This window comes from Abramis brama, assembly GCF_963993115.1.
Source record: "Abramis brama genome assembly, chromosome: 15".
NCBI classification, from domain to species: Eukaryota; Metazoa; Chordata; class Actinopteri; order Cypriniformes; family Leuciscidae; genus Abramis; species Abramis brama.
Genome location: NC_139977.1, coordinates 16,306,359 through 16,331,352, shown reverse-complemented (window position 1 = coordinate 16,331,352; position 24,994 = coordinate 16,306,359). Strand labels below are relative to the sequence as shown.

The 24,994-nt window shown below is 36.9% G+C and overlaps 2 protein-coding genes across 3 annotated transcripts; both read right to left on the bottom strand.

Moving 5' to 3' along the window:
• Positions 1-2,506: 2,506 nt before the first annotated feature.
• On the bottom strand, positions 2,507-10,691 carry ttc1 (tetratricopeptide repeat domain 1). 2 transcript variants are annotated; one of them, XM_084137022.1, is made up of 8 exons: positions 10,642-10,691; positions 9,516-10,055; positions 9,336-9,396; positions 8,148-8,260; positions 7,458-7,494; positions 7,132-7,280; positions 5,456-5,510; positions 2,507-2,951 (listed from the first exon to the last, which is right to left on the bottom strand). In XM_084137022.1, the coding sequence occupies exons 2-8, from the start codon at positions 10,029-10,031 to the stop codon at positions 2,818-2,820; spliced, it is 1,065 nt and encodes a 354-aa protein (XP_083993148.1). In that variant the 5' UTR covers positions 10,032-10,055; positions 10,642-10,691; the 3' UTR covers positions 2,507-2,817. The 2 variants fall into 2 exon arrangements, with proteins under 2 accessions (XP_083993148.1, XP_083993149.1); XM_084137023.1 differs by having other exon boundaries at positions 10,624-10,666.
• Positions 10,692-13,957: 3,266 nt separating this feature from the next.
• Positions 13,958-24,737, bottom strand: adra1ba (adrenoceptor alpha 1Ba). Its single transcript, XM_084136561.1, has 2 exons — positions 23,489-24,737; positions 13,958-18,498 (listed from the first exon to the last, which is right to left on the bottom strand). The coding sequence occupies exons 1-2, from the start codon at positions 24,414-24,416 to the stop codon at positions 17,927-17,929; spliced, it is 1,500 nt and encodes a 499-aa protein (XP_083992687.1). The 5' UTR covers positions 24,417-24,737; the 3' UTR covers positions 13,958-17,926.
• Between the last annotated feature and the right edge of the window lie 257 nt (positions 24,738-24,994).

The window sequence follows — 24,994 nt, the reverse complement described above, 5'->3', positions numbered from 1 at the left end:
TTGCATACCCATTAGCATCTTGAACTGTCCAGTTTTATTTACACATCTGAGAAGGGAAATATACTGTATGATATCTGGGTCTTTTCAAATATGACTTGCAGGTAGAGATCAATGACTTGAGGGAGAAAAAAACAATGCTTGGTAGACCACACTGACTGACTGATGGAGGTTTGTGTAAAGGAGTAAAAACGGTATTTATTTTGGTGGTTGGCTTTGTTTTATTTCAGCATCTTTTTTACTTTTATTTCTATCTGTTTGCAGGTCAGAGAATGCTGTAAAACCATTGAAAAAAAGTAACAGTTGAAGATATTGTGTACATGTTTTCTGATGTTTTAAGAGTATATAAATAAACTGTGAACTTCAAGAATTTTATCTAGTTGTCATTATTTTTGTATTTTATCTTCCTATTATCATTTCTCACTCCAAACCATATTTGTCTCAGGTGTAAGCCTAGTGCACAACCCTGCTTTTTCTAAACTGAAAGTTTTACTCGATTAAATCATGACAGCCTTACCAAGACTGTTCTGTCATTTCACAATTAACCAATGCATGAAAACAACAGATTTTTTTACCTGCAAACAGATGAGAAAACAATAGGGCAAGATTTAACAAAAATGTGTCAGACTTTGTTCTACAAAGTAAATTTAGTCTACACTAGACAGTAGTTCAGTTTACACTAGACAGTAAATTAAGCTTCACAGGGTTGTCTTAAATAGTCTTATTGATTTGTAATTTAGGTGGATCTGTGCTGTGCCGTCCCATCCACGTGGTCTTGGCTTCTTTCTTTTTTCTTTTTTTTATAAGATCAGACATTACAATAGAAAAACAGCTTTGGATGGTTATCAATCATGAAACAATGTAAAGTGACCTTAATTCCATCATATGTTTGATTTGCTTTTGAATATACATGTTTAGTTGGTCTAAAAAAGTTTTTTTATGTGGTTCCCTGCCTGGTGTCATATGAGCAAATATTCATCCATAAATTGTAAATATAGAGAATGTAAAGCTCATCCATTTCTAGATTGGATTTTTTTTTTTTTTTTTTTTTTGAGATTCTGTGAATCAAATCTTCTGTACAATAATGTCAGTTTTGGACCAGGAAGCAAGTCAGTATTATTCCAAAATGAAAGTCAGATTAAGCCTAAAAGAAACCATTTCAGTTGTTTTAAGTGCAGTAGGTCTATGGTTCACCGTACCAACACAATTAGTAAAGGGAAGATTTTCTCGTTCTTCAACTGACATCTGAAAAGCAAATTAAGACTAGCAGTTATAGTTGGTCAGAATACTGGTTACTGTATACTGCGTTTCTCACATTATTCTTTAGGCCCTAGAATCTTAATGTGTATATAGTTTATAAATAATAATTTAATAATCCTGAGGGAAAAAATTCTGACCTTCTGTTGTCTTTTTTTCTGCAGTGCTGCAACTCTGAAGAGCTGCTGATTGGTCTGTTGCCCTAGAGCACTTCCATTGGTCTAGAGCCAGTCAGATGAGAAGAGCCATCCAGTTGGAGAAGCAGGTGTAATGGAGAAATTATTTTTATTTAAGAAAAGAATTATATATTTATTACAGTGAATTACAGACTTTCTCCACCCATTTCCTGATCAATCATGCTGAAAAGAATTTTTCAAACCAGACTTTTCTTTGCGCAGGCTTTTGTGTTTAAAGCATGTGAGAGAACACTTGCAAACACTGAACAGCACAGAGATACAGCCGTTGTGGATTCGAGGTGGTGATCCGGCACACGTTAATGCAGGGTTTTTAAGATAACTTATAAAGATTTAAAAAAAATAATTGATGTAAAAATGCAATAAATAATGCATGTTGCTATGTTTCACAGTACAATTGCAGAGGATTGGGTCTAACTGTGCTTGTAGTCTTGGATTAAATCCCAGTGTCCTTTCCTAACATCTACACTCCTTTATATTGAGAAATGCTGAGCCTTAATGCAGTCTAGACTGTTCTTGAAGAGAGCTTGAAGTTTTCCACTCTGTGACACAGCATACATGAAATGATCAATGCAATCTGTACAGCGTTACGAATCACTCTGAGCCACTGTTTAGTTGACTTTCCCCTTTTTGTGCTCCCCTGCATTTATAAATGATTTTCTAATTATACAAAGTCAAACATGACAGCACCTTTTCTCAGTCGTACAAAGCTTTTTCAGATTGTTGGCCTCAAGGTTTTCCTTTAATAGTCGTAGGCGGAATCAGTCATTGCACATGCTCAACCCGAGTCCTGTAAAAAGGGAATTTAGAGCGAGTGAAGAACAGCTTGCTGTTGTAAATACTTGTGTTTCAGTACAATCGGAGAGCTCTCCTGACTATACAAATGAAGATGGGGGTCATGGGCATACATTTGTTTTATTACTGTATTAAATGTATATCTCTTTATGAAATTAAACCTGTTTTTTTTGCCTTGTACCAAACTGTGTGTCATAATCTTTAATAAATCATGCTGTATTAAATACATCAAAGAAAAGTCACAATAGGCAATGCAGACAGGATCTCAAATAACCACTGGTTTAATGTGAACGCAGGTTTGGTTGATTACTGCCATTATTCTCATTGTACACGACTGACAGTCTGTGGGTCACTGATACCGGCTTCACTGCACACGTAACACTCTGGCATGCTGAAAAAATGGCCAAAATAATACAAACTTGAAAGCCGACTGACATGAGCTGATTATGTGATTGGCCAAATCAAATGGTAACAGTTTACATTATTCGTCCATGACAGGGAATATGATTGGATAGTCCGAACACTTGAACGGGGGAGTTGACAGTTTATCACTATAATAACGGACTCTAGCTTGCTATCTGTTGTTGTTATTGGGATTCTGAACAAAATTAACGGAGTAGGATCCTGTGGTATCTTGGTTGACCTGGAAGTTGGAGGTGGAGAGACCAAAGGGTCGTAAAATCATGTTGCCCAAGTCTTTCAGCTTACCTGAGAAGACAAAGCGAAAACAAATTATAAATATGACCTGCCAATAAAAAATAGCTCATTTTATTGATCTTCAATATATATATACACACACACTTTGGTTCAAAAGTTCAAATAGAAGTCTCTTGGGCTCACAAAGGCTGCACTTGTTTGAACAACACTGTCACTTTTTTCTCAAATCTTTGCTAAATAAAGGTATTAATTTCTTTCAAGAGAAATCTTACTGACCCAAACTTCTGAACAACAGTGTCATTTTTATGGAAAAAAAATACAAATACAGAATTAACTTTTGTTTGACCCTCCCTTTGAACCTCATTAAAATGCATTAAATAAAATTGAAATGTAAAGCACATATGACTCCGTACATCCATAATGATTCATTTGATTGGATTTGCAATTAATGAAGTGTTTAAATACATTAATATAAGCTAGGCTTCAAATGCAACTCTGAATTTTATGCAACATGTAACAGGGTCCCACTGCTCCAACTCTCCACCAACAAGTTTCTAGGCCTGAAAAAGGTTAAAGACTCTAAAGTGATTATGGAGAGTCTCTGTGACTGGGAGGGACTGCAGTGAGATCAATATAAAGTGTTAAACAGAAACACCCTTCACTGTGAGCTGCAGTAAGTTCAGCCTGACAGCAACACTGGAAATCTGATCTTTAGAGGAAACATACAGTGTTTGCAACATTTATTAATACCTTAAAACAGACAGTATCAGCATGTGCTCTGAGAAAGCATAGCAAAAATAACAAGAAACATTTAACCAGTAATGGAAACCAGAGAAAATTGCATGTTACACTAGTTATCATATTGCTTTACCTATCTACTAGAGAAACATACAGATGTTATTTTTTAAATTAGAGATCAGCCGATGTTTTATGATTGATAAAATCAGTACTAAATTATTAACACTACACAAAATTTGTATTAGAAGTATTGATAATAATAATAATTATTATTATCATCATCATGATGTAAATTTTGACAAAATAGAATAAAAGAGGAAGATTTAAGACATTTATTAATCTTTCTCTAGTAATTGCTTTTCATTTTCATTGTCTCATGACTCTATTCTCATACTAAAATGTGACCCTGCACCACAAAACCAGTCACATGGGTCAACTTTTTGAAATTGAGATGTATACATAATCTGCAAGCTGAATAAATACGCTTTCCATTGCTGTATGGTTTGTTAGGATAGGACAATATTTGGCGGAGATACAACTATTTGAAAATCTGGAATCTGAGGGTGCAAAAAAAATCTCCTTTAAAGTTCTACATTTATGTTTGCGATTGTGCTGCATTCACTCACAAAAATAAATGTTTTATACATTTACGGTAGGAAATTTACAAAATATCTTCATGGAACATGATCTTTACTTAATATCCTAATGATTTTTGGCATAAAAGAAAAATCTATAATTTTGACCCATACAATGTATTGTTGGCTATTGCCACAAATTTACCCGTGTGACATGTGACTGGTTTTGTGATCCAGGGTCTCAAATGATAAGTGTTGGAAAAAAATGTAGTGTTAGAGCTCAGCCGATGTTGTTTTATGATTGACACCAATAGTAATTTATTAATTAATGTTTAAGTGTCTGATAACTGATGTTTATACCATTGTCTGGGTGAATACTCGATTCTGATTGGCTGCAGGGTGTCCGTTAAAAAGTGATAATGTACACCTAGGAAAGGCGTCCCGTCAATTTGCCTGATGACAGTTCTAAATGATTGCGCTGGCTCAAACTCACTGATCAACTGCTGCGGTCGGGTCGCTGTGGCCACGTTGCTTGGCAACGCCTGTATACGGGAGATATTAAATAGTGCGCTCGACTTAATAAATAAAAACCCTCACGATTTTTACTCTAAAACACATTAAAGTATTATTAATTGATTAAATATTTCTTTCTTTTGTAAGTGACCATGGTATAAGCAGGTTAATGCCCTTCGAGGTGTGTCCATTATCAGGCGCGGAAGCGTCGGACGGTTCACGCCTCGCCGTCGTCCATTAATACCTGATAATGGACACCTCATCGGGCATTAACCCTTACGTAAACCATGTTTTATTTCTTCTTTTTAAAAACAAAATAATCATTAAACATTAGATTTAAAACAATTTATAATAATATATACTAATTATTATTATTATAATGGTAATAATAATAAATGTAAATTATGACAAAAGTGGAATACATTTATCCGTCAATGATGGTCAGTACATAAAGTTTAGGTCATTAGCACTTAGTTTATATTTTAAATGCTCATTATTATGGTTTATTATTTCTCCCCAGACTAATCGACTATTGGCTTAAATGACGACTAACAGTCGACTAGGAAAATTAGCCCTAAATTTTAAAAAAGAATGGACCATAAAAAATGCATTTTATTTTTTATTTACCGTAGTACTGCCCTAAATAAACTAATCTCGCACCTCGTCATGGTGTTTCTGACCTTAGACAGACAAAAATATTAAATACAAAAAAGAAAAATGCAATCTTACTCATCATCTCTTCTTTCAGCTTCTCGTTGCGCTCTTCAATTTGCCGTGGCAATCGCTAAAAGAGAAATAGAAATTTAGAGACTTTTATTTTTTTATTTTTTTTATTTATTCATCCTCATGTTGTTACAAACCTGTCTTACATTCTACAAAAACAACTTAATTTGAGGCTGTTATCCCTCAATGACTTTTTATTTTTAAGAATTTAAGATCATGCAGTTTTAAAATGAATCAAACAATTGTGATTTTCAGTTGACTCTGTAACACATACATTAGATGATAAATATATTGAAGCCTAACTGTGCGTTCACACCGCCGCCGGCGAGAGCGTCAAAATGGCCGGAAGTCATTCATTTTCAATGAGAATCGTCGGCGAGCTCCGGCGAGGTCAGCGCGGATGGTGAGAGCGGCGAGGAGAGTTGAAGTCAGATCAACTTTATGCTAATGAGCTATGATGCGGTTCGGCGGCAACCAATCGGAATGTAGTCTCGCGTAGCCAGACCTTCAGACTGACGGCTGAAGGTCTGGAATTCATAGCAGCTTTCTTTGGCCAAGGCCCGCCCATAAGGCCGTTTGACCGACATGTCAAACAACCAATTACAGTTCGTTTCGTTCAGCGTCACGTTTCGGGCGTGGAAATGTCCCCACAACAACAGACCGGCGTGCAACAAGTCAGTCAGGATAGAAAATCAAAGAAGGAGAAGAAAACAAGCAGTAAGTCATTGATCTGTTCGTGCACGTGTACTTTTGAGAATCCTACGTTTAGCTGATCTTGATAAATGCTCATTGTCACTCATGTAAACACAACAGTTTTTCTTCCGCAATCACACGTCTGCGCTTTGTTTCCCGGCTGACCGAAAATAAACGCGACACTCGCGCCCCCCGGAAATCCGATAAAATTCAACCAATCAGATGACGACTTCGACATTCCTGAAGTGTTTCCAGTTAAGTGTACCATATGCATCAGACGTTTAGCCAACGTTCCGTGGGCGTGACGTCTGAGGCTGAGACTAATCGGAATGTAGAAGTCCTCCACTTGAGAGGAGTCCAGAGAACACAGTCAAGTAAACTTTGGTTTCGACCACATTAGTTCCCAAGCAAAATAGAGGAGAGGTTGATCATGTGAATTTGATAAGGCAAATCACTGTTTATAGGCAACATTTTTGCGCTAGAAGCTTGTGGGAATGCAAATTAGATTAGCACTTAACCATGACCACAAAAGCCACACCACACAAATGGCTTTTAATTGGTTAATTTCGTAAGCAAACATGTCACTAAAGTTCTTTCCATCGATCAATTTCTTACTTTTACATTTAAAAGATTCCATGAGGTTAACTTATACCCTACTAGGTCAGTTTACACAAATAACGATCAACATGCTTGTTTGCTTTGCGGCCCGTTTAAATAAAGTTTAAAAATAGATCAAGCATTCGATCTACGTCAGAGCATCAGAGCGTCCACGAATCTTTCTACGGCGTCGTTGGCAGGCCACGGCCAAATTCGCTCTCGTCGGCGGCGGTGTGAATGCACAGTAATGATGAGGACGAGTGTTCCTCAACCAGTATTTTATATACACTGTGTGAAGAACACTCAGCACTTAAAACCTCTGGAATCTTGATATTTAACTAGGTGTGTAAGGCTTTTGGGAGTCAAAAGGCCACTGGCATAGAAACACTCACCATACAGGCCTCTCTAGCTGCTGGGATGCCCGGGTCTTTCTCCAAGACAGTTTTGTAGTCCTCTAGAGCTTCATCAAGCTTTTCTGTCTTCTCGTAGAGTTCTGCTCTCCGCAGAATGGCACGGACATAATTTGGATTCAGTTCTATGGCTGTGGATGACAAATACAATACACATTGTCTGAAACGTCTTTGTTTCAAATCACATTTCCTCAGGAAAAGGAAATAAAGAGATAGAATCAGAGATAGAAAATAAAAACAGCCAGTAAATGTATGTTGTGAGACTTTCTCTAGATACAGAACACAATGTGTACAGGATATACTCTCACCTTTAGAGCAGTCACTGATAGCGCTGTCTTTTTTATCCTGTCAGATAAAATTAAAAATAAAGTTAATATGCAAAACTATGAATGAGTAAAAGAACACACACTGGAAGAAAAACAATCAAATTTGAGCACTTAAAGTACTGATTGTATCAAGATGCTTTTACACTAGACTGGTTCCAAAAAAGAGATAAAAAAATCAAATAAAAACGTTGAGTGTGCATTTGATTATAAGAACATAGTTTAAAGTCAGCATGAAACCGAATTTGCCATAGTCTTTTCCCTATTGTGACGTATATCTGAGTGAAATGGCTTCTGGAATAATAAAAAAAATAATAATAATAATAAAAAAAAAACATAGGGCGGGGCTGGGATTTCATCCTCGGGCATTGACTGGATCGTACAAAATTGGGCGTTGCTAACTAAGATTATGAGTGCACATGAATTTAAAAAATAATAATGATGTGAACTGATAAATCATTTAATGTAAACAATGCAACAATCCGTAAAAAATTATGATCAATTTTGGTTTCATGATGACTTGTACAATGCAGTACTGTAAGCAAACACTATGTGTCCTCAGAGGACATCTCTTCAAACAAACCTTTACACAGACAGTGCACACCTGACCCACACACCAGAAAATAAAACAGAAATATACATTCTGTATCTGTACATAAATACCCTGAAGTTCACCTGATGCAAGCGTGCGGCAGCTCGATTAGAGAAGAGTATGGATCTCTCTTTGCTGTGGCACACAGGACACACACGCAGGGCAGCCGTGTAAGACTCCTCAGCATCTACATGCTCTGGAAACAATCACATGTCAGAAGCTCATCCACAAACACAATATCTTTAATATGTATATGAGGCTTCCTTACAAAACGAGGGATTTTTCAGCCAAAAATGAAAAAATGATAGCATTATTTATTTATTATTGGTATTTTCTTAGAACATACAATTTGTGAAGAATCTTGTAAGTAGCTCTTTTCGTTTTGATCACATAAAACCACTAGAAAAGTGTTATAAAAGTAGACTATAAGACTTGTGCACTATATTCAAGTAATATGATAATGTTGGGAAGGAACACTAAAAGTTAAGTTATTCACTGATTATCATAATATTGTGAATAATTACTTAGATTTTGGTGTCATTCTATGCATTCAGATTTAACTTGAAACACACTATTGTTCAAAATTTGGGGGTCAGAAAGATTTTTTATTTATTTTTTAAAAATAAGTCTCTTATGTTCATCAAATTTACATTCATTTGATCAACAGAAGAAGCAGAAATAGTAACAATATGAAATATTATTTTAAATATTTTTTTAAAAATGCGATTTATTCCTGTGATGTCAAAGCTGAATTTTCAGCATCATTACTCCAGCCTTCAGTGTCACATGATCCTTCAGAAATCATACTAATATGCTGATTTTGCTGCTCAAGAAACTTATTATTATCAATGTACAAATTCCAAACCGCTTGTGCTGCTTAATATTTTTGTGAAAACTGGATTTTTTTTTTCAGGTTTCTTTGATAAACAGAAATCTTTTTTCATATTATAAATGTCTTTACTGTCACTTTTAATTTTTTATTTTTTTTTATTTTTACGTTCTGACCTCAAACTGTTAGTAGTGTATAGTGCACAAGTTACAGACTACTTATATGAAGTCTTATGTGTCTGTTTTAATGGAGTCTTTTATGGAGCTTGAGATATGTGACGAAGCGTCACTGTTTTGAAAAGAGCTGTGTAAGGACTTCAGATATTCTTATTATTTTTGGTCAACTATTCATATGCAAACAGAAGTTAGAGCCACTTCGCAGATTAAAATAGGTGAGAACGGACAGCAAGAAACCGATTTATCTTTGACTGGGATTGTCTAACCTCCACTCTTGAACTGCATGTTGCCCTTCTCCTTCAGCTCTAAACTCTCTTTTCTTCTGCTCTGTAATTAGAAGAAGGAAATAATACATATAAATATCAAGAGACAGTGAGCACATCAATGACAATGGTATGAAATATGAAACAGGCTGAACTGGATGTGAAAAATAATAAGAGGAGAACCTCTTTTTCTTCTTCCGTCAGGTCTTTCTCCAGCTCGCGCAGGTATTCCTCATCATACTCCGTCACCTTGACCTCCTCTTCTTTAAATTCTGAATCTGAGTCACTCTCTCTCTTCTCATCGTTCTCCACAAACCTCTCACATTTCTCCTGTTCTTCGTCATTGTCTTCCCCAGGATCTCCAGTTAATGAGTCATGCCTCTTTTCAGCCGACCTGTCCTCGTGCTCTTCAGAATCCTCTGATGATGTGTTATCCAAACACATACGGTCAGTGTCATCCATGTTTTCTAGGCTCTCAGTTTCTACGCTGTTGTCTTTTTCTGTCCTGGCATCTGACTCCAGTCTATCGCTGCGAGCCATCTCTGTGCTTTTAACGTCAGTGTGTCCATCTTCTCCGGGTAATTTGTCCTCACAGTCATAGAAACAGTCTTCTTCGTGGTCTGCAGTGGTTTCTCTGGTCTCTGACACTGTTAAGGTGTTAGCCATGGCGGCTGAGAGCGTCTCGGGCTCCGTCTCCATCTGGAGTTGTGCTGTCACCACAACCTGAACAGTATTTAAGTGAAGCAAATGTAAATTACCTCAAACCATATTCACCTCCACCAACACTGCAAAACTATTTACCCATAAAATGATCATACATTTAGCCTATTTGGGGGGAAAAATACAGCATGTCATATAAAGCAAGCATTGAATAAGTCTAAAGTACATACTTCAGCTTATAGTACCATGTACAGCTAAATGTGCTGAAATATCACAACAGACTTTGAATCGCCGTATTGTCATCAACATAAATGGCATGCTTACTTCAGAGCTGGTAAACCTCTTAACATACTTCATTTATAATGGAATGTTTCTTCAGCATTCCAGAAACTTCATTAAATAAAAAACCGCAATCACAAAAACATTCGACAGTGAAGTATAGTAGCTTAGATTAACAGGTTCAGATCAAAATATCAGTCAATACATACTATTAGCACATGTGTTAACAAGACTGATTTCACTTCAGCAGCTCTGCACTCGGCAAACACGAATGCATTATTTTAAGTTTAACCTGCATTTATATTAATATTTATAAGTATTATGAAAATAAGACATTTTAAACAGAGCATACTCAGTACTTCTTCCTCACCTTCTAGAAATGAGCCATAACGTCTCTTCCGGTTAATCGCGCACTGCCTGACGCACGCGTAGAAACGGATTCTGGGATATGTAGTTCTAGTTCGTACATACATATTTATCTAAGAGTGATATTTCAAATCACCAAAAATATAAACGTAAGATATATATCTGAATTGTCTTCATCATTACAAACATTTTCCATAGTGACCAAAATCAATAGTTTCAATGAATGAATGAATATAAAGACCATTGTTTGTGATATTTTAATTATAAATATATACCAATAATGTACATATCAGCAAAAATGGGACATCAGGTAAAGTGGGACAGATAATTTTCAGTATTGATTGTGCTTTAAATGTCAGGAGACAATTAAATGTAAATGAATAAATAAATAAACAAATACATGTTTGTAATGATTTTATGTTAATAATAAATACACAGTATATATAAATAATAATGTATATCAGTAAAATGGGACATCAGGTAAAGTTGGACAAACAATTTTCAGTATTGATTGTCTTTTAAATATCAGGAGACAATTAAATGTAAACATAAATAAATACATAAGTAAATAAATAAAACGACAGAAAGATTATGATTTATTTTATTTTATTAGCCTAATAAATATAAAGAATATGCAAAAATGGGACATCAGGTAAAGTGAGACAATCAATTTTACGATTGACTGTCTTTCAAATATCAGGAGACAATTAAATGTAGCCTAAATATATCATTTGTGCTTCAAAATTCACATGGCTTCAAAATTTACATGGCTGAGAATATAAAGCTTTTAACAGTGCTCTAACACCAGTTTGCTGAAACTATATGGCTACCATGACAATGTTTTGTAACTATGGGCCGCATGGTTTATTGTATTGAATGGTTAGCATGTAGGGCTAGGTTTTTTGTTTGTTTTGTTTTTTGACCCTGAGTGCAACAGTGGTTAAGGCCAGCAGAACATGAATACTAATATGAAGCCAGACAGAGTTTTGGCAGTCTTCCTCTCTCATTTCCGAGTTCTCACTTGGGTAGCTTGATGTGTTGAGGAGCTGAGAGAATGACATGATAGACGGTTCTGGCTCATACTGCAATGTGTCTCTGTCTGGCTCGCCTTTGGGCCACCTGGTAGATCCTGGCATGGCAAGAGATCATAAAACCCACCGATAGAAATAAATTGACTTTGAAAGTTAACATATAAGCCCATATTTTTAGTGTATGACTTCATGTTTTCCACTGACAACAGTGAAAATAAAAGGACAGAGAAGGACCAAGATAGTAACAGAAGTCTGTGTGACATCCTGGAATGCTCATGCAAGGTCTTGTGATACATGTGATGTGAAATTTAAATATAGAAACAGAGGAGAACGTGACATTCAGGGGAAAATAAACAACACACACACACAAAAACTTTTCAAATGTCTAGCAGACCATCAAATAAAACATTACAAGCAGCAGCCAGAAGTGTGTAGCCAATAGAAGTGAGTCACAGAAATAAGGAGACAATTATAAAATGTTAATAGGGAAGTGACGCTGTGTTGCAGTCGCATTAACAAAAGTGTTTTTCCTGTAGATTTGTCTTCATTAACCTTCCTTAATTCCTTGTGCAAATGAAAGTGCAATATTTTTAAAGCGACAGTTCACCCAAAATGAAAAATCTGTCATTAATACTCACCCTCATGTTGTTCCAAACCCGTAAGACCTTCGTTCATCTTCGGAACACAGATGAAGATATTTTTAATGAAATCTGAGATATTTCTCTCCCTCCATTGACAGTCTACACAACTACCAGTTTCAAAGGGTAGTTAAGACATCATTAACCCTCTGATGGTTTACGGGGTCTTTTTGACCCCAAATGACTTTTGCTCAAATTAAAAAAAAATGTTCCCTTTGTCCAAATGGTATGAAACCTTCTACGGCTCTCAACACTTTCTAGATCTACAAAAAAAAAAAAAAAATTGGAATGATATCTGTTTTTATGTTAGCGTGACAAAAATTGTGACACTCGTGGTCTTCGGGGTCTCTGGAGACCCCGCAATCAAAATGGACAAAATTCATCATCAAAATCAGAAACAACGCAGAACACATCGACAGAAATGGCACAAATAAAGTGGCACACTTCCACCAATGCAAAAAACATCCACAATGCTAAATTATATTGCTCACAACACGCGTGTACACACACACACACACACACACACATATAGAGGAATACATTTTTGAGACTATAAAAACTGTTCTCTTATCATTTGTAAAATAAAATCATCCAAAATGCAGAACCAACACAAATATAAAGTGGTGACACTGACACCGACAATGTGTACTCACACACTCTCTCTCTCTCACACACACACACACACACACACACACACACACACACACACACACACACACACACACACACACACACACACACACACACACAGGAACATTTGTAAGGCTATAATTTGTCAAATAAAATCATCCAAAATGCAGTACCACCACAAAAAAAAATTGGTGACACTGGCACATTGAAAATGTAAACACACACACACACACACACACACACACACACATACACACACAGGAACATTTGTAAGGCTATAATTTGTCAAATAAAATCATCCAAAATGCAGAACCACTACAAATATAAAGTGGTGTGGTGACACTGGCACATCGACAATGTGTACTCACACACTCTCTCTCTCTTTATCTCTCAGACACACACACACACACACACACACACACACACACACACACACACACACACACACACACACACACAATTGTGTGTGTCTAGAATCTAGAATTAGATTAAAAATAAATGATTGAAATAAATGATAAAATATTAAGACTCCAATATTTCTCTTTGTAACATTTTGTTCAGGTTTGATTCTAATCATAATGTCATAATGTCTCTAGAGACCCCAAAAAACTCGAGTGTAGACATAAATAAAGACCATCAGAGGGTTAAAGTGATCCATGTGACTCCAGTGGCTTAACCTCAATTTTAGAAAGCGATTGTTTGCGCAAAAAATATAATTTACCACTTTATTAACAAAATAGTAATCTCCAACACGAGAGCACCACGGCGTATGCGTGTGGTGTTGACGCGATAGCAGACGTTGTTGCATGAGCGCGTGTTGGAGATTACTATGTTGTTAATGAAGTGGTAAGTTGCACATGGACCATATCACAGATACAATAGGGCTCATCATATAGCATATGAAACACCCTAATACACATCTTTGAATGTGTTTTGCATTTGGCATATTTGGTTATGTCAAGCAGACACTAAAAGACTTTCATGTTTTTTTTGTTTTGTTTTGTTTAATAGAACACAATAACTTACAAAATCACGGCAACAGGGCCCTTCACAAATTAAATTTATTTCTTCATTATGCACTTGTCTTTATGTACTATAGCACACAATATAACACTTAATATAGGGTGACACATTTTATATGGTCCACTTAGTAAATAAGAAAATAGTAAAAACATAAAAGGAGAAATTCACAACTTCTCTTTTTGCTAATGATGCACTAATGTTTCCTTTTTTTAAAAAAAATCGTTTGCACAAAAGAATTAAGGCTGAATGAAAATGAAATGGAAAGATATTTTCCTATTATATCCACTGAATAGTTGAAATCGAATGGTAAATTAAGAACCAATGGCCATGTTTTCTTTTTTAAGTATAATGTCTTGTTGTATAACATTTACACCTTGAAAGAATCAAATTTGCAGGTTCAGAGCACATACAATATGTTGGTTTGTGCCTTGAATTGTTCAGTCATAAATAAGCTTTTCATGCCATCCATTCATTTGTTAAAAAGTGTGCTGTAATGACCCAGAAGCACAACCAGTTTCCTGACATCCTCAACACCTTCACCTATATTGAACTGGAGATCACAAGGCGTCATGGATTTATCTCTAACTGTGAATCTAACAGAATAATCTTGACCAGGCCAATAAGCATTATTATAAAACTGACACAACCTGAATAACATGAAGATCAAAAAGGGATTTAAATAAAGGAGGTGAACAGACCAGTGAGCAAGTCATACTGAGTTTTATCAGCTGCTCACAGCTGTGCACAGTAAGTCCAGGTGCAGAGCTCATCCCTTTATTCATGCAAACGTTACTATCATAGCCACTACAATCAAACAGGCCAAATATAGACTCTTCATAAACTACTCATTTAAAACAGTATGTACACAATAATACACAATATGGATGTTAAAAGGCTAATTTTGGTATAACCCCACATTTCCATTCCAGATTTTTCAGTGACATGTATTTCTGCAAAAATTAACCTTGCAAACCTAGCAAAGTTATTTTTTTATATTCATTATTCACTTATAGAGTGCAACAGCTGGGTTCCGGAAGTAAAAAGCCCATTCCTTTTTTTCAATACAGGAATTAATTTTTAACAAACTCATAAAACTTTGAAGGCAGACTTACTGTGAGCTACGAGGTGTTCATCGATGATATGTTTTTGTGGAAACAATCAGCCTGCATGATTTCAGCGTATTTTTTTATAATCATGTTTTCAAATAATCATGTATGACCATGAAATTCCTGGTGAAAAACTACATTACCTCGGATTCTGCAAAGAAATCTCCACCAATCGGAGATTCTGAAAAAGCAAATCATGCCAAAACAACTTTTTTATGCCTGCCCACTCCCATGAAGCACTGCGAATGACGTGATGGCGAATGACGTTTCTCTGGGGGCCACATTATCGTTCCTGACTATGATGGGGGGCCGGGGCCGGGTCAGCTATATAACATAGAATTGTATGACCCAGACCAAAATGACCACCAGCAGGCCTCATTGTGTAGTAGAGATTACTAGCCTGGCACAGCCATCCCCACTACTATATCCACATTATCAACACTTGATTCCTGGCACATATTTGTTTATCTTTACTAGTGGTTTGCAAAAGTTGTAATCGAGTCTTCACACTTTGTTTTAATTAAAGTTATTCTTCACAAATAATCGTTGGTCCACTATTCTTTGAAAACTCTGCACTCTCTTTTAGGGGTGGAACGGTACACAGAAGTCACGGTTCGGTTCATACCTCGGTTCAGACATCACGGTTCGGTACGAGTTCGGTACAATGGAGGGAAAAGCAAAACAAAAATGCAGAAGGCTTGTGCATGTCTCAGGCTGGACCACCAAAAGAAATTTTTTTTTTTTTTAAATAAGTTTTATTAATAAAGTAAAAGCATAGAACCAGTTTATTTGTAGTGCACTGACAATAGTTTTATATAATTAGTTTAATTAATTAATACCTTGATATGTTTGGTAATTGTACCTGAATGAATTGAAAATTAATCTGCTACATTTCAGATTAATAATTTGTTTTCCTTAAAAATTTAATTAACAGTAACAAACACTTTGCAGTTTGAATGATGTCCTGTATAAACTGAATGACGGAGTATGTTTTTATGTTTCCACTGTTCGATCGCGGCCGCGCCTCACACACTCTCACACACACACACGCACACGCACACAAATATAAGTAAACACTTTACGACTTTTCGATCGCGCCCACACCTCTCTCAACATATTCCAGCATAGCAATCTTTACATCGCAGCCTGCTTCAGAGCTAAGGCGGAGCTACAGATTAGGTGTACCTAAAGAATCCGCGTAGGCTATCTAACAGTAGTTCTGCATTACATTAATAAAATTGCACGCGAGTTTTATTTATTTTTATACCGTGTATTCTCCGTGTAAATGTATGCACCAAACCGTGACGCCCGTACCATGACGTACCGTCCATGACGACTTTTGGGGATTGCCTCATAGGGCCGGTTCAAGTAGTGGGGGGCAGAGGGGCTGGGGGTCCAGTCAAAGGGGGGTGGCGGGCCTTAGTTTGGTGACCCATGCTCTAAGCTCTTAAACTAATTATACGTAACGTGAGTTACGTAATCAGACTACTTTTTTCAAGTAACAAGTAAAGTAACTCATTACTTTTAAATTTACAGAAACATATTGGAGTTCATTTTTCCATTGAATTGACTGACAGCTCTCCTGTCCTCATGTTGAGTAAAATGGTGAGTAAGTGCAGGCGTTGTGTGAACATGACTAGTATTGTAGTTCTAGACTAAATGTGAGCAATTTACTCATCTCACATGCACAAACACAGATTGACTCACTATTCCTTAATGAATAAAAAGAGTAAAAAGCAAGCTATTAAAAACCTGCAATAATTATGTTAAATATTTATGTATTTAATCTCACTTTATTAACCAATTTCTTTGCTGTTGGCCTTTGATGATCCAATACTAATAAGCAGAAATGACTTTAGTTAAACATCACATTTGTGTTTACTTTTTTACTTTTTATTTTATTGCTGAAGTAAGAGTGTTGAACTTTTATTCTCTTGAGTCATTTCACTTTTGGTGTGAAAGGGCCTTTACATTTGGCAAATATAGAACTTTTGTTATTATAAAAAACATAAAACCAAGTTCAGCACAGGTGTGAAAAAGTAACGCAACATATTACTTTCCATAAAAAGTAATGCAATTAGTTACCTTTTTTAGGGAGTAACGCTATATTGTACCGCATTTAAACTTTGTACCGCTTAACTTTTCCCAACACTGATTACATATGCATATTTTGCAATAAACGCAAAATGTAGTGTTGTGATTCACCTAATAGCTGATTGGTTTGGTTCATGGCTTATAACTTTTTAACAAAGACTTTTTTTTAAATCCCTATGGAAAACTAGAGGGAAAAATACTTCTGGAACCAATGCTGCTGAAAAAGTGGGCGCGCACTAATGCCCGCTATATTCGTCATCATGCATGGCAACTGGGTCAAACTGCTCAGTGTAAAACCATTATTTTATGTCCACAGTCTCGCTGCCTCTCATTTTACACAAACGCAATTGCCACCATTTTGCGTCTTAGCTGCCAATTTGTGAAGTCTGTGTTAATATACTGTAATATTGTTCGCCTTGTTGCAAGGTCAATTGATTTGTACATTGCCATGGACTACTTTTTGTTAGCGGAAGCTTTAAGACAATAAGCAGATAAAATGATAAAATAATTAACTCAAATCACGTCCACGTATTTATTTACTTATTCACGTCTGCGTCCTGATCACCTTGTTGGGGTTTATTTTGTAATAATTACAAGCTGACTGTACATTATCCCTTACATAGCTACTGCAACTCTCAAATTAAACAACGTAGACATGCACGACAAGAAGCCCAATGTATTTCTCATCTACAATAATGTATCAGATCTGTCCGGAAAAAAACTGAAAGACTGAAATCACTGGCAAGTAAGTCACTCTTGACACCAAGCTAGATAGTAATCTCAGGTGCGGTTCTAGATATTGGCTCATGCTCTATGTCTCGCTTCCCATTCTGTCCATTGGCATGCTGAGGTCCTTTGGAATGCGTCCCACTGGGGAACAGCGAAGCCATCCTGTTAGATTCGCAGGGACTCGTCGCCCTAGAGCTGGATCTCATCGTACCAGGAAAAGGGCTCCCAGATAGGGAGGAAGAGGAAGATGAGGTACAGGGAACCCAGCCTGGAAGAAGGCCTGATGCTGGACGAGAGCCCACAACTCTGCTGAATAATGTTGGGCTGGGGTGCGTTGGGGCCAGGGTCTGCTGACTGCCATTCATGCAAATGGAGCTGGTGTCTGTGTAGACCTGCATGGCCGAGCCCGTCTGGACGCGGTAGTTGTACGCCCTCCAGCCCTGTTGTTTCTTCTGCTGACACTGGCACCTGAGGATCCGAATGAAAGCCTGCTTGAACTCACGGCTGTAACAGGGGTAAATAATGGGGTTCAGGCAGCTGTTGAAGTAGCCCAGCCAGAAGATCACTTTGAAGAATGTTTCAGGAGTTCGTAAACTGGTGTTAAATGACCCTACAAATAGAGGAAACGAGAGGTCATTTTTAGGAAATGTAGACTTTTTTCATTTGTCACCAATAGATGGCAGACATTACCAACTCGCATGTATCTGCAGAAACACAACTAGAATCTTTCATCATTCACATTCAAGGTTAAATCAGCAGTGTTACCTTAAAGAACTTGAAGAATCAAAACCATCAAGATTTTTTTTTTTTTTAGTCTTTTAATCTTCTTGATAATAAATATATCCCCAATTCTCATTAGCGTTTGTTTTGTTTCCTTAAAATCAGCATTAAAGGCACTACAACAAGTAATATCACAATGTGTACAGACATTAGATTTTTTTACTTTACATAAATAATGGATTATTATTATTATTTTTATTCATTTGCATTTTGATAATGCAAATGGAGGGTAGGAAATCATAATTGTCATTAAAATGTCACAATGGCAAAAAATCTATACTGTGCAAAAATCTTAGGCATGTTAGTATTTTCACCCAAATGGTTTTAAGCCAGTTATTTATATATTTTGCTGTAGTGTGTGTCAGTAGGAAATATCAATTAACATTTCCAAACCATCATCTCACCATCATCGCGTCTGTCTGTGATTACATGAAGAAACCGTAAACTAAATCCAGAAGAACTGCAGCAATGTCTCCAAGATGATTGAAGAAACACACCTGCAAAGCTACAGTACTGTGAAATGTTTTAGGCACATGTGTACAAATGCTGTAAAGTGAGGATGCTTTCAAAAATATTGTAATAAAGAGATATTATTTATCAAATAACTTAATTTAACTAAATCAAATTAATATTTGGTGAGACCACCCTTTGCAAAACAGCTTTTTTACCAGGTACACTTGCACAGTTTTTCAGGTAGCTTTGCAGGCTATAGTTTCTTCAAGCGTCTTGGAGATGTTGCCACAGTTCTTCTGGATTTAGTCTCGTATTCACAGACAGACATGATGATGGTGAGATCAGATCTCTGTGTGGATCATACCGGCTGTTGTTAGACTCCTTGTGCATACCAAAATCTCACTGGATTATTACAATTAATGTCAAAAGGAATGTTTGGAAATGTAAACTGATATTTCCTACTAACACAATACAACAAAAGATCTAAATAACTGGCTTAAAACCATTTTGGGGGGTGAAATACTAATGTGCCTGAGATTTTTGCACAGATATAAAGAGTATTATAATTTTAAATAATAAAAATGTATAATAAAAATTTAGCAAAATATAATTCCTTATTTCTGTGTATTGATTTTGGGGTGGAATATAATCAATTTATGTTCTTGACTGGTTTCGTGAGATTAATATTTTTTCCGGTCAGCCTCTAATTCAGCATTAATTCGGTCTCTGTTTAAAGGTAAAACCTGTCTATTTTTGGACACTCTCATCCTGCCATAAAGAGCATAATTTTAATAACCTGCTCTTCGCTGTGCACTCTGTAAGCTTTTATTAAAATGGTTATCTTAAGTTCTTAAATTCCAAAACCTCATAAGGAAGATTTATAGTGCTTTTACAAATTCACTCCAGCTTCAACCAACTATCTGTTTAAAGCAACAACCAAAAAGTCTGGCACTTCTAGTGGTGCCATTTTCAAAATTGAAATCTTTCTCAGGTTTCCACTCCCTCGCTCTCTAAAACATTAAATAAAAGGTCACACAGATCCATCATGCTTTTCCCAGACTCTGACTGTAGTTCATCTCTGCTAATGAATTTACTAACTCACTCTTCCCTGAGGAATTTACCACGTTTTCACTCTTCTGTAAATGCCTGATGTGCAGCCCGTAACCTTTTTTAGCTCAAGTCTCCTTCAATCTGGTCTGATCTTACTAATAAGACAAAATAAGTCAACAAGACATAACTCTGTTCAACTGAAAGTGTATATGTTTTATATTTTCAATGATTCCTCTGACATTTTTTTGCTCAGATGAACAGGATGCATGACTGAAGCGAGAGATGATCTGGTCTAATTTGCTATGGTATATCAGTACAAGTCAGAATGAGACTTGGGTTCATTACCACACTTCAAGAAGAGCCACAGGTGTGAAGCCTTGCCCTCCAGTCAGCTTCTGTCTCTGCCAGTAAGTGAATTATTCCATTACGCTAAGATGTTCTCACCTCTTTCTTCTCTAAATCACATGTCACTCAGACATCTCTAATGCCAGAGCATCTATTAATGAAGACAATCTGCACTATAAGAAGTCAACAAACAATCTTACAGCAACCTTGTTTCTTTCTTTTCAGTTCAGTTGTCCAGCTGGCATTTTGAGAAACCTCGCCGCACATGACAGGGTTGTTGGCTATTTATTTAATCCATGATTAAATAAAGACTTTAGACATCATTGCCCATAATAGTACTGCTTTGAGAGAAAACATCACTTGATGGATGTGGCCTGGTGGCAAAGTGGTCATTGATTTTTCAATGATCTGTATTCACTCTGTATTCAATCTGCCATTCAGAAAAGAAAACGTGTTATTCTGCAACATAAAAAAAGTTAATTGATGTTTGCAGGCCTTTTAAGCTAAAGCAACACTCGACAGAGTATTTGTGGAAGTAAAGCATAATGAATATCATGATAAAAATGAGAATGTTAAAGGAAGTCAAACGTTGCCTGCGAACATTAACCATCATGACCAAATCTTGATGCAATGCAACCTTCTCATTTACCAGTTAACTCCAAAATTCATAACATGGCATATGAAAACAAAGGCAGCTCAAAGAAGGGAAGTTAACTCCTCAAGGCCAAACACATATTTGCCTTCAAAATATTTCCTTACTCATTTGCAGGAAAAACATATCGGCCCATCTGCTAATATGACCCTTTAGAAGGTCACTGGGAGTTGAACTTACAGGTCATGAAGTGAATCTAGGAGGGTGATTAAATTTTGACCAGATTTTTCTGTGGTGGGAATGGTACCTCTTCTATATTCCCACACCTCATCAGAAAATTCTGGGTTAAGATAGGGAGTGAGCCTGGGAATGAGAGAGCTCTGAAGACATTGGCATCTCCAGTGCATTCCACCAGGAGACCTCGGCAAGCTTCAGGGACCAGCTCTGTAGTAACTCATCCATTGCTAAATTAAATGACCACACATCAGGTTAAAATGACAGACGTTGCTTTCAATTCAAACCAGCGCACGAGTCAACGCTTCATACATTGTCAGTGATTAGAATATATTGCAAAAGAAAAAAATAAAGTGAGGTCATATGTTATGTCCTTGCAATTAACCTTCTGCATCTGTTCCACTGGATCTCGTCCATGACAGAACTCAACACTATTCTTTTCCGTGAGTAAACAGTATTGAACTTTAACAGTTTAAGACATTTTGGACTGAGAGGTCTGAGATGGCTACCACAAACAGAACCTGAATTAACTAATGAGACGTGTGGTTTTTCCTGGCAACAGGATCACATTCTAAAGTGTCAGAAGTGGCACTATCTTGACATTCAATCTGTAAAATTACTGCCTATGATTATTTTAAATCACGGAATAGCAACGTGACTGTGCAACCGTTCATTCAACTGCGTATAATACCCTTGCATGTTTTATTAGTAACTACTAAACCAAAATAAACTATAAATATATCATTTAAAATACAATATAGCATGCTATTTTACATCATGGTCTCTTGCAAACCAGCAAAGTGCCACAATAAAAGAGAAAGATAGGCCTAAATGATACCCTAAAAATATTTACATGATCCATATTCCCTTTCTAAAAGTGTGAAAATGCGCAATACATCTACATGACATGGTTCTACAGCCGACAAGAATATTTTGCATGCATTCAACTGTTAATAATCCACCTCAGGAACGGCTGTAATTGGCGATAAATTCCATTGAAGACACGCGCTGCTTCAAATATTTATAAAAATCAAATTATTGTGGTAATGTCACATGGGTTTGACTCTCATTTGTCCAACAAGGTTGAACTTTATCTCTTATCAAACACTAATGAAATAATGGGGCAGACTGTCTCTAATCCTACATCCTGGACTCCTTTATGCAACAACATTAATACTTTGAAACATATGTGTGCGTGAAATATATGTGATGCAAGTGTGGTTCTGTGTTTAGAAATATAATTAGGATGAATACGCATCATGACTGAATGTTGAACATATCTATGCACTGATTTAAATGTGGAACAGATCATGAGCTTAAGTTTATAGCCAAGTTATATGTTTGCTGCAATTTATAAACTACAAATCTGATTTCTAGTAGGGCCCACAAGACCTTGATCAGGCTGGTAGACCACATTAGCCCACCAAAAAACATGTTCTAAAAACACTGTTTTCAAACAGGGAGAGAGATTTTTTATAGACAAAAAATTCAACTTTTTTTTGCATATAAAGTGCATCAAACATAGGCCTTTGCTATAAACCTAAAACCATTGTTTGACTTGTACTGATCTGTCTTAAATACAGTTTAAAGTCTAAGTTAAGTTTAAAACAGTGCCTGTTATTTTCACATTTAATTACATTAAATATTGTTTTGTTACATTTACATGCAAGGAGGACCATAGCACCACAGAACCACAAGTGAAACATTTTAAAGGGATAGTTCACCCAAAAAATGAACATTCTGTCATCATTTACTCACTCTCAAGTTGTTCCAAACCTGTATGAGTTTCACAAAAGAAGATATTTTGAATAATGTTGATAACCGGACAGTTGACGTTAGCCATTACTTTCATGTAAAAAAAGATAATAATAAAACACTATGGAAGTCAATGGCTATCGTCAACTGTCTGGTTAACCAACGTTCTTAAAAATGTCTTCTTATTAGTTCAACAGAAGAAAGAAACTCATACAGGTTTGGAACAACTTAAGCGTGAGTAAATAATGACTGAATATTTGGGTGAACTATCCCTTTAACTGAAATGTTTAATTTGTTGACAATGAATTTGTGAAGATGGTGTGTGAGGGTGTAATTATACTTAAAGGTTTGTCTTTTGATTTTTGGTTGAGGGTTTATAAAACATACGTACCGATAGGTAGTGCGAGGAAAAATGGTAACCAGCACAGAATGAACATGCCCACTACAACACCAAGCGTTTTAGCAGCTTTCTTTTCTCTGGAAAACTTAAGTAATTTGACTGTCAGCGAGCTCCTCATGTGGCCTTTGCTGCAGTCATCCTGCGTCTGAGAACCTTTATAATGGATCCGGAGCGTCAGCTCATTAGAGTCCATGTGCTCCTTCATCACTCCGGCCTCGAGATTTTTCGTGGTTCTTTTGGCAACTATATACACGCGGAAGTACATGACCAGAATAACCGCTAAAGGGATGTAGAAGGAGCCCAGCGAGGAGAAGAGCGCGTAAAACGGCTCCTCTGTGATGAGGCACACAGTGTCATCCTCTGAAGGAGGCTCTTTCCACCCGAGCAGAGGTCCTATGGAGATGACAAACGCAAGAACCCAAACACCCAGCATGGCCAAGAGCGCCCTTTTCTCGGTCACAATGCTCGGGTACTGCAGTGGGTAACGCACCCCGATGTAGCGGTCTATGGAGATTACGCACAGGCTCATGATGGATGCGGTGCAGCACAACACATCCACCGCAGCCCAAATGTCACAGAAGATCCTCCCGAATACCCAGTAGTTAAGAATTTCACGCGTGGCAGACACCGGCAGGACAGTTGTGCTCAGCAACAGGTCTGCAATGGCTAAATTGATGATGAAGTAGTTGGTTGGGATGCGCAGGTGCCTGTTGCACACTACGGAGAGAATAACGAGAATGTTGCCCACGATAGCAAACACAATAAAAGCGCCCAGAACCATGCCCAGTGGAAGCGCGCGGCTGAGGCTGAACGAGCTCGGCTCGGTCCCGTTTCCCGCGGAGCTCGAATTGTACACGTCGGACAGTTCGGAGGAAGCATTACTCAAGAAGTTCACGGAATGATCTGTATCAGAACTCATCTTGCCTCTGCAGTACCTCCATACCAAAGTAAGAGCAGTTTTCACCTTCAAATGCGCAAATTGTTATTTCTGTATTCCAGAAAAAAAGATCAGACATGAAAATGACCAATTCAAAGGATCCGGTTCTGTTGCGCAACAAGCGTGCAATAGGAAAAGTCCATAATAGTAAAGGTTGTAGATAGTCCAGTTGAAGATGTACGTGTCCACAAACTTGGTGGCAGAGTTCTCCGCAGTGTCTCTCCCGGTGTTCCCGCACTGCTTCTGACCACTCCTGCATTCACCACCAAACCCCCTCCTCCCCTGTGGAGACTACAGACCTGGCAAAGAGGTACATCTTCACGGCATATTAACCTGTACACATATGGCAAGCCGTTGTAACCTTCATTCCTTAAAACCTTTACTAGTATCTATTTTATTGTTACCAATACTTGTTTTTACTAAGTAATCCAGTGGAGTCTTTTCAGTTTCATCAACTAAAATTTTTATTAGTCATTTATTCATACTTAGCCTATTCCTTTGCTAATCATGCAGTCAGTGTTGGGGAAAGTTACTTTTAAAGGTAATGCATTACAATAAAT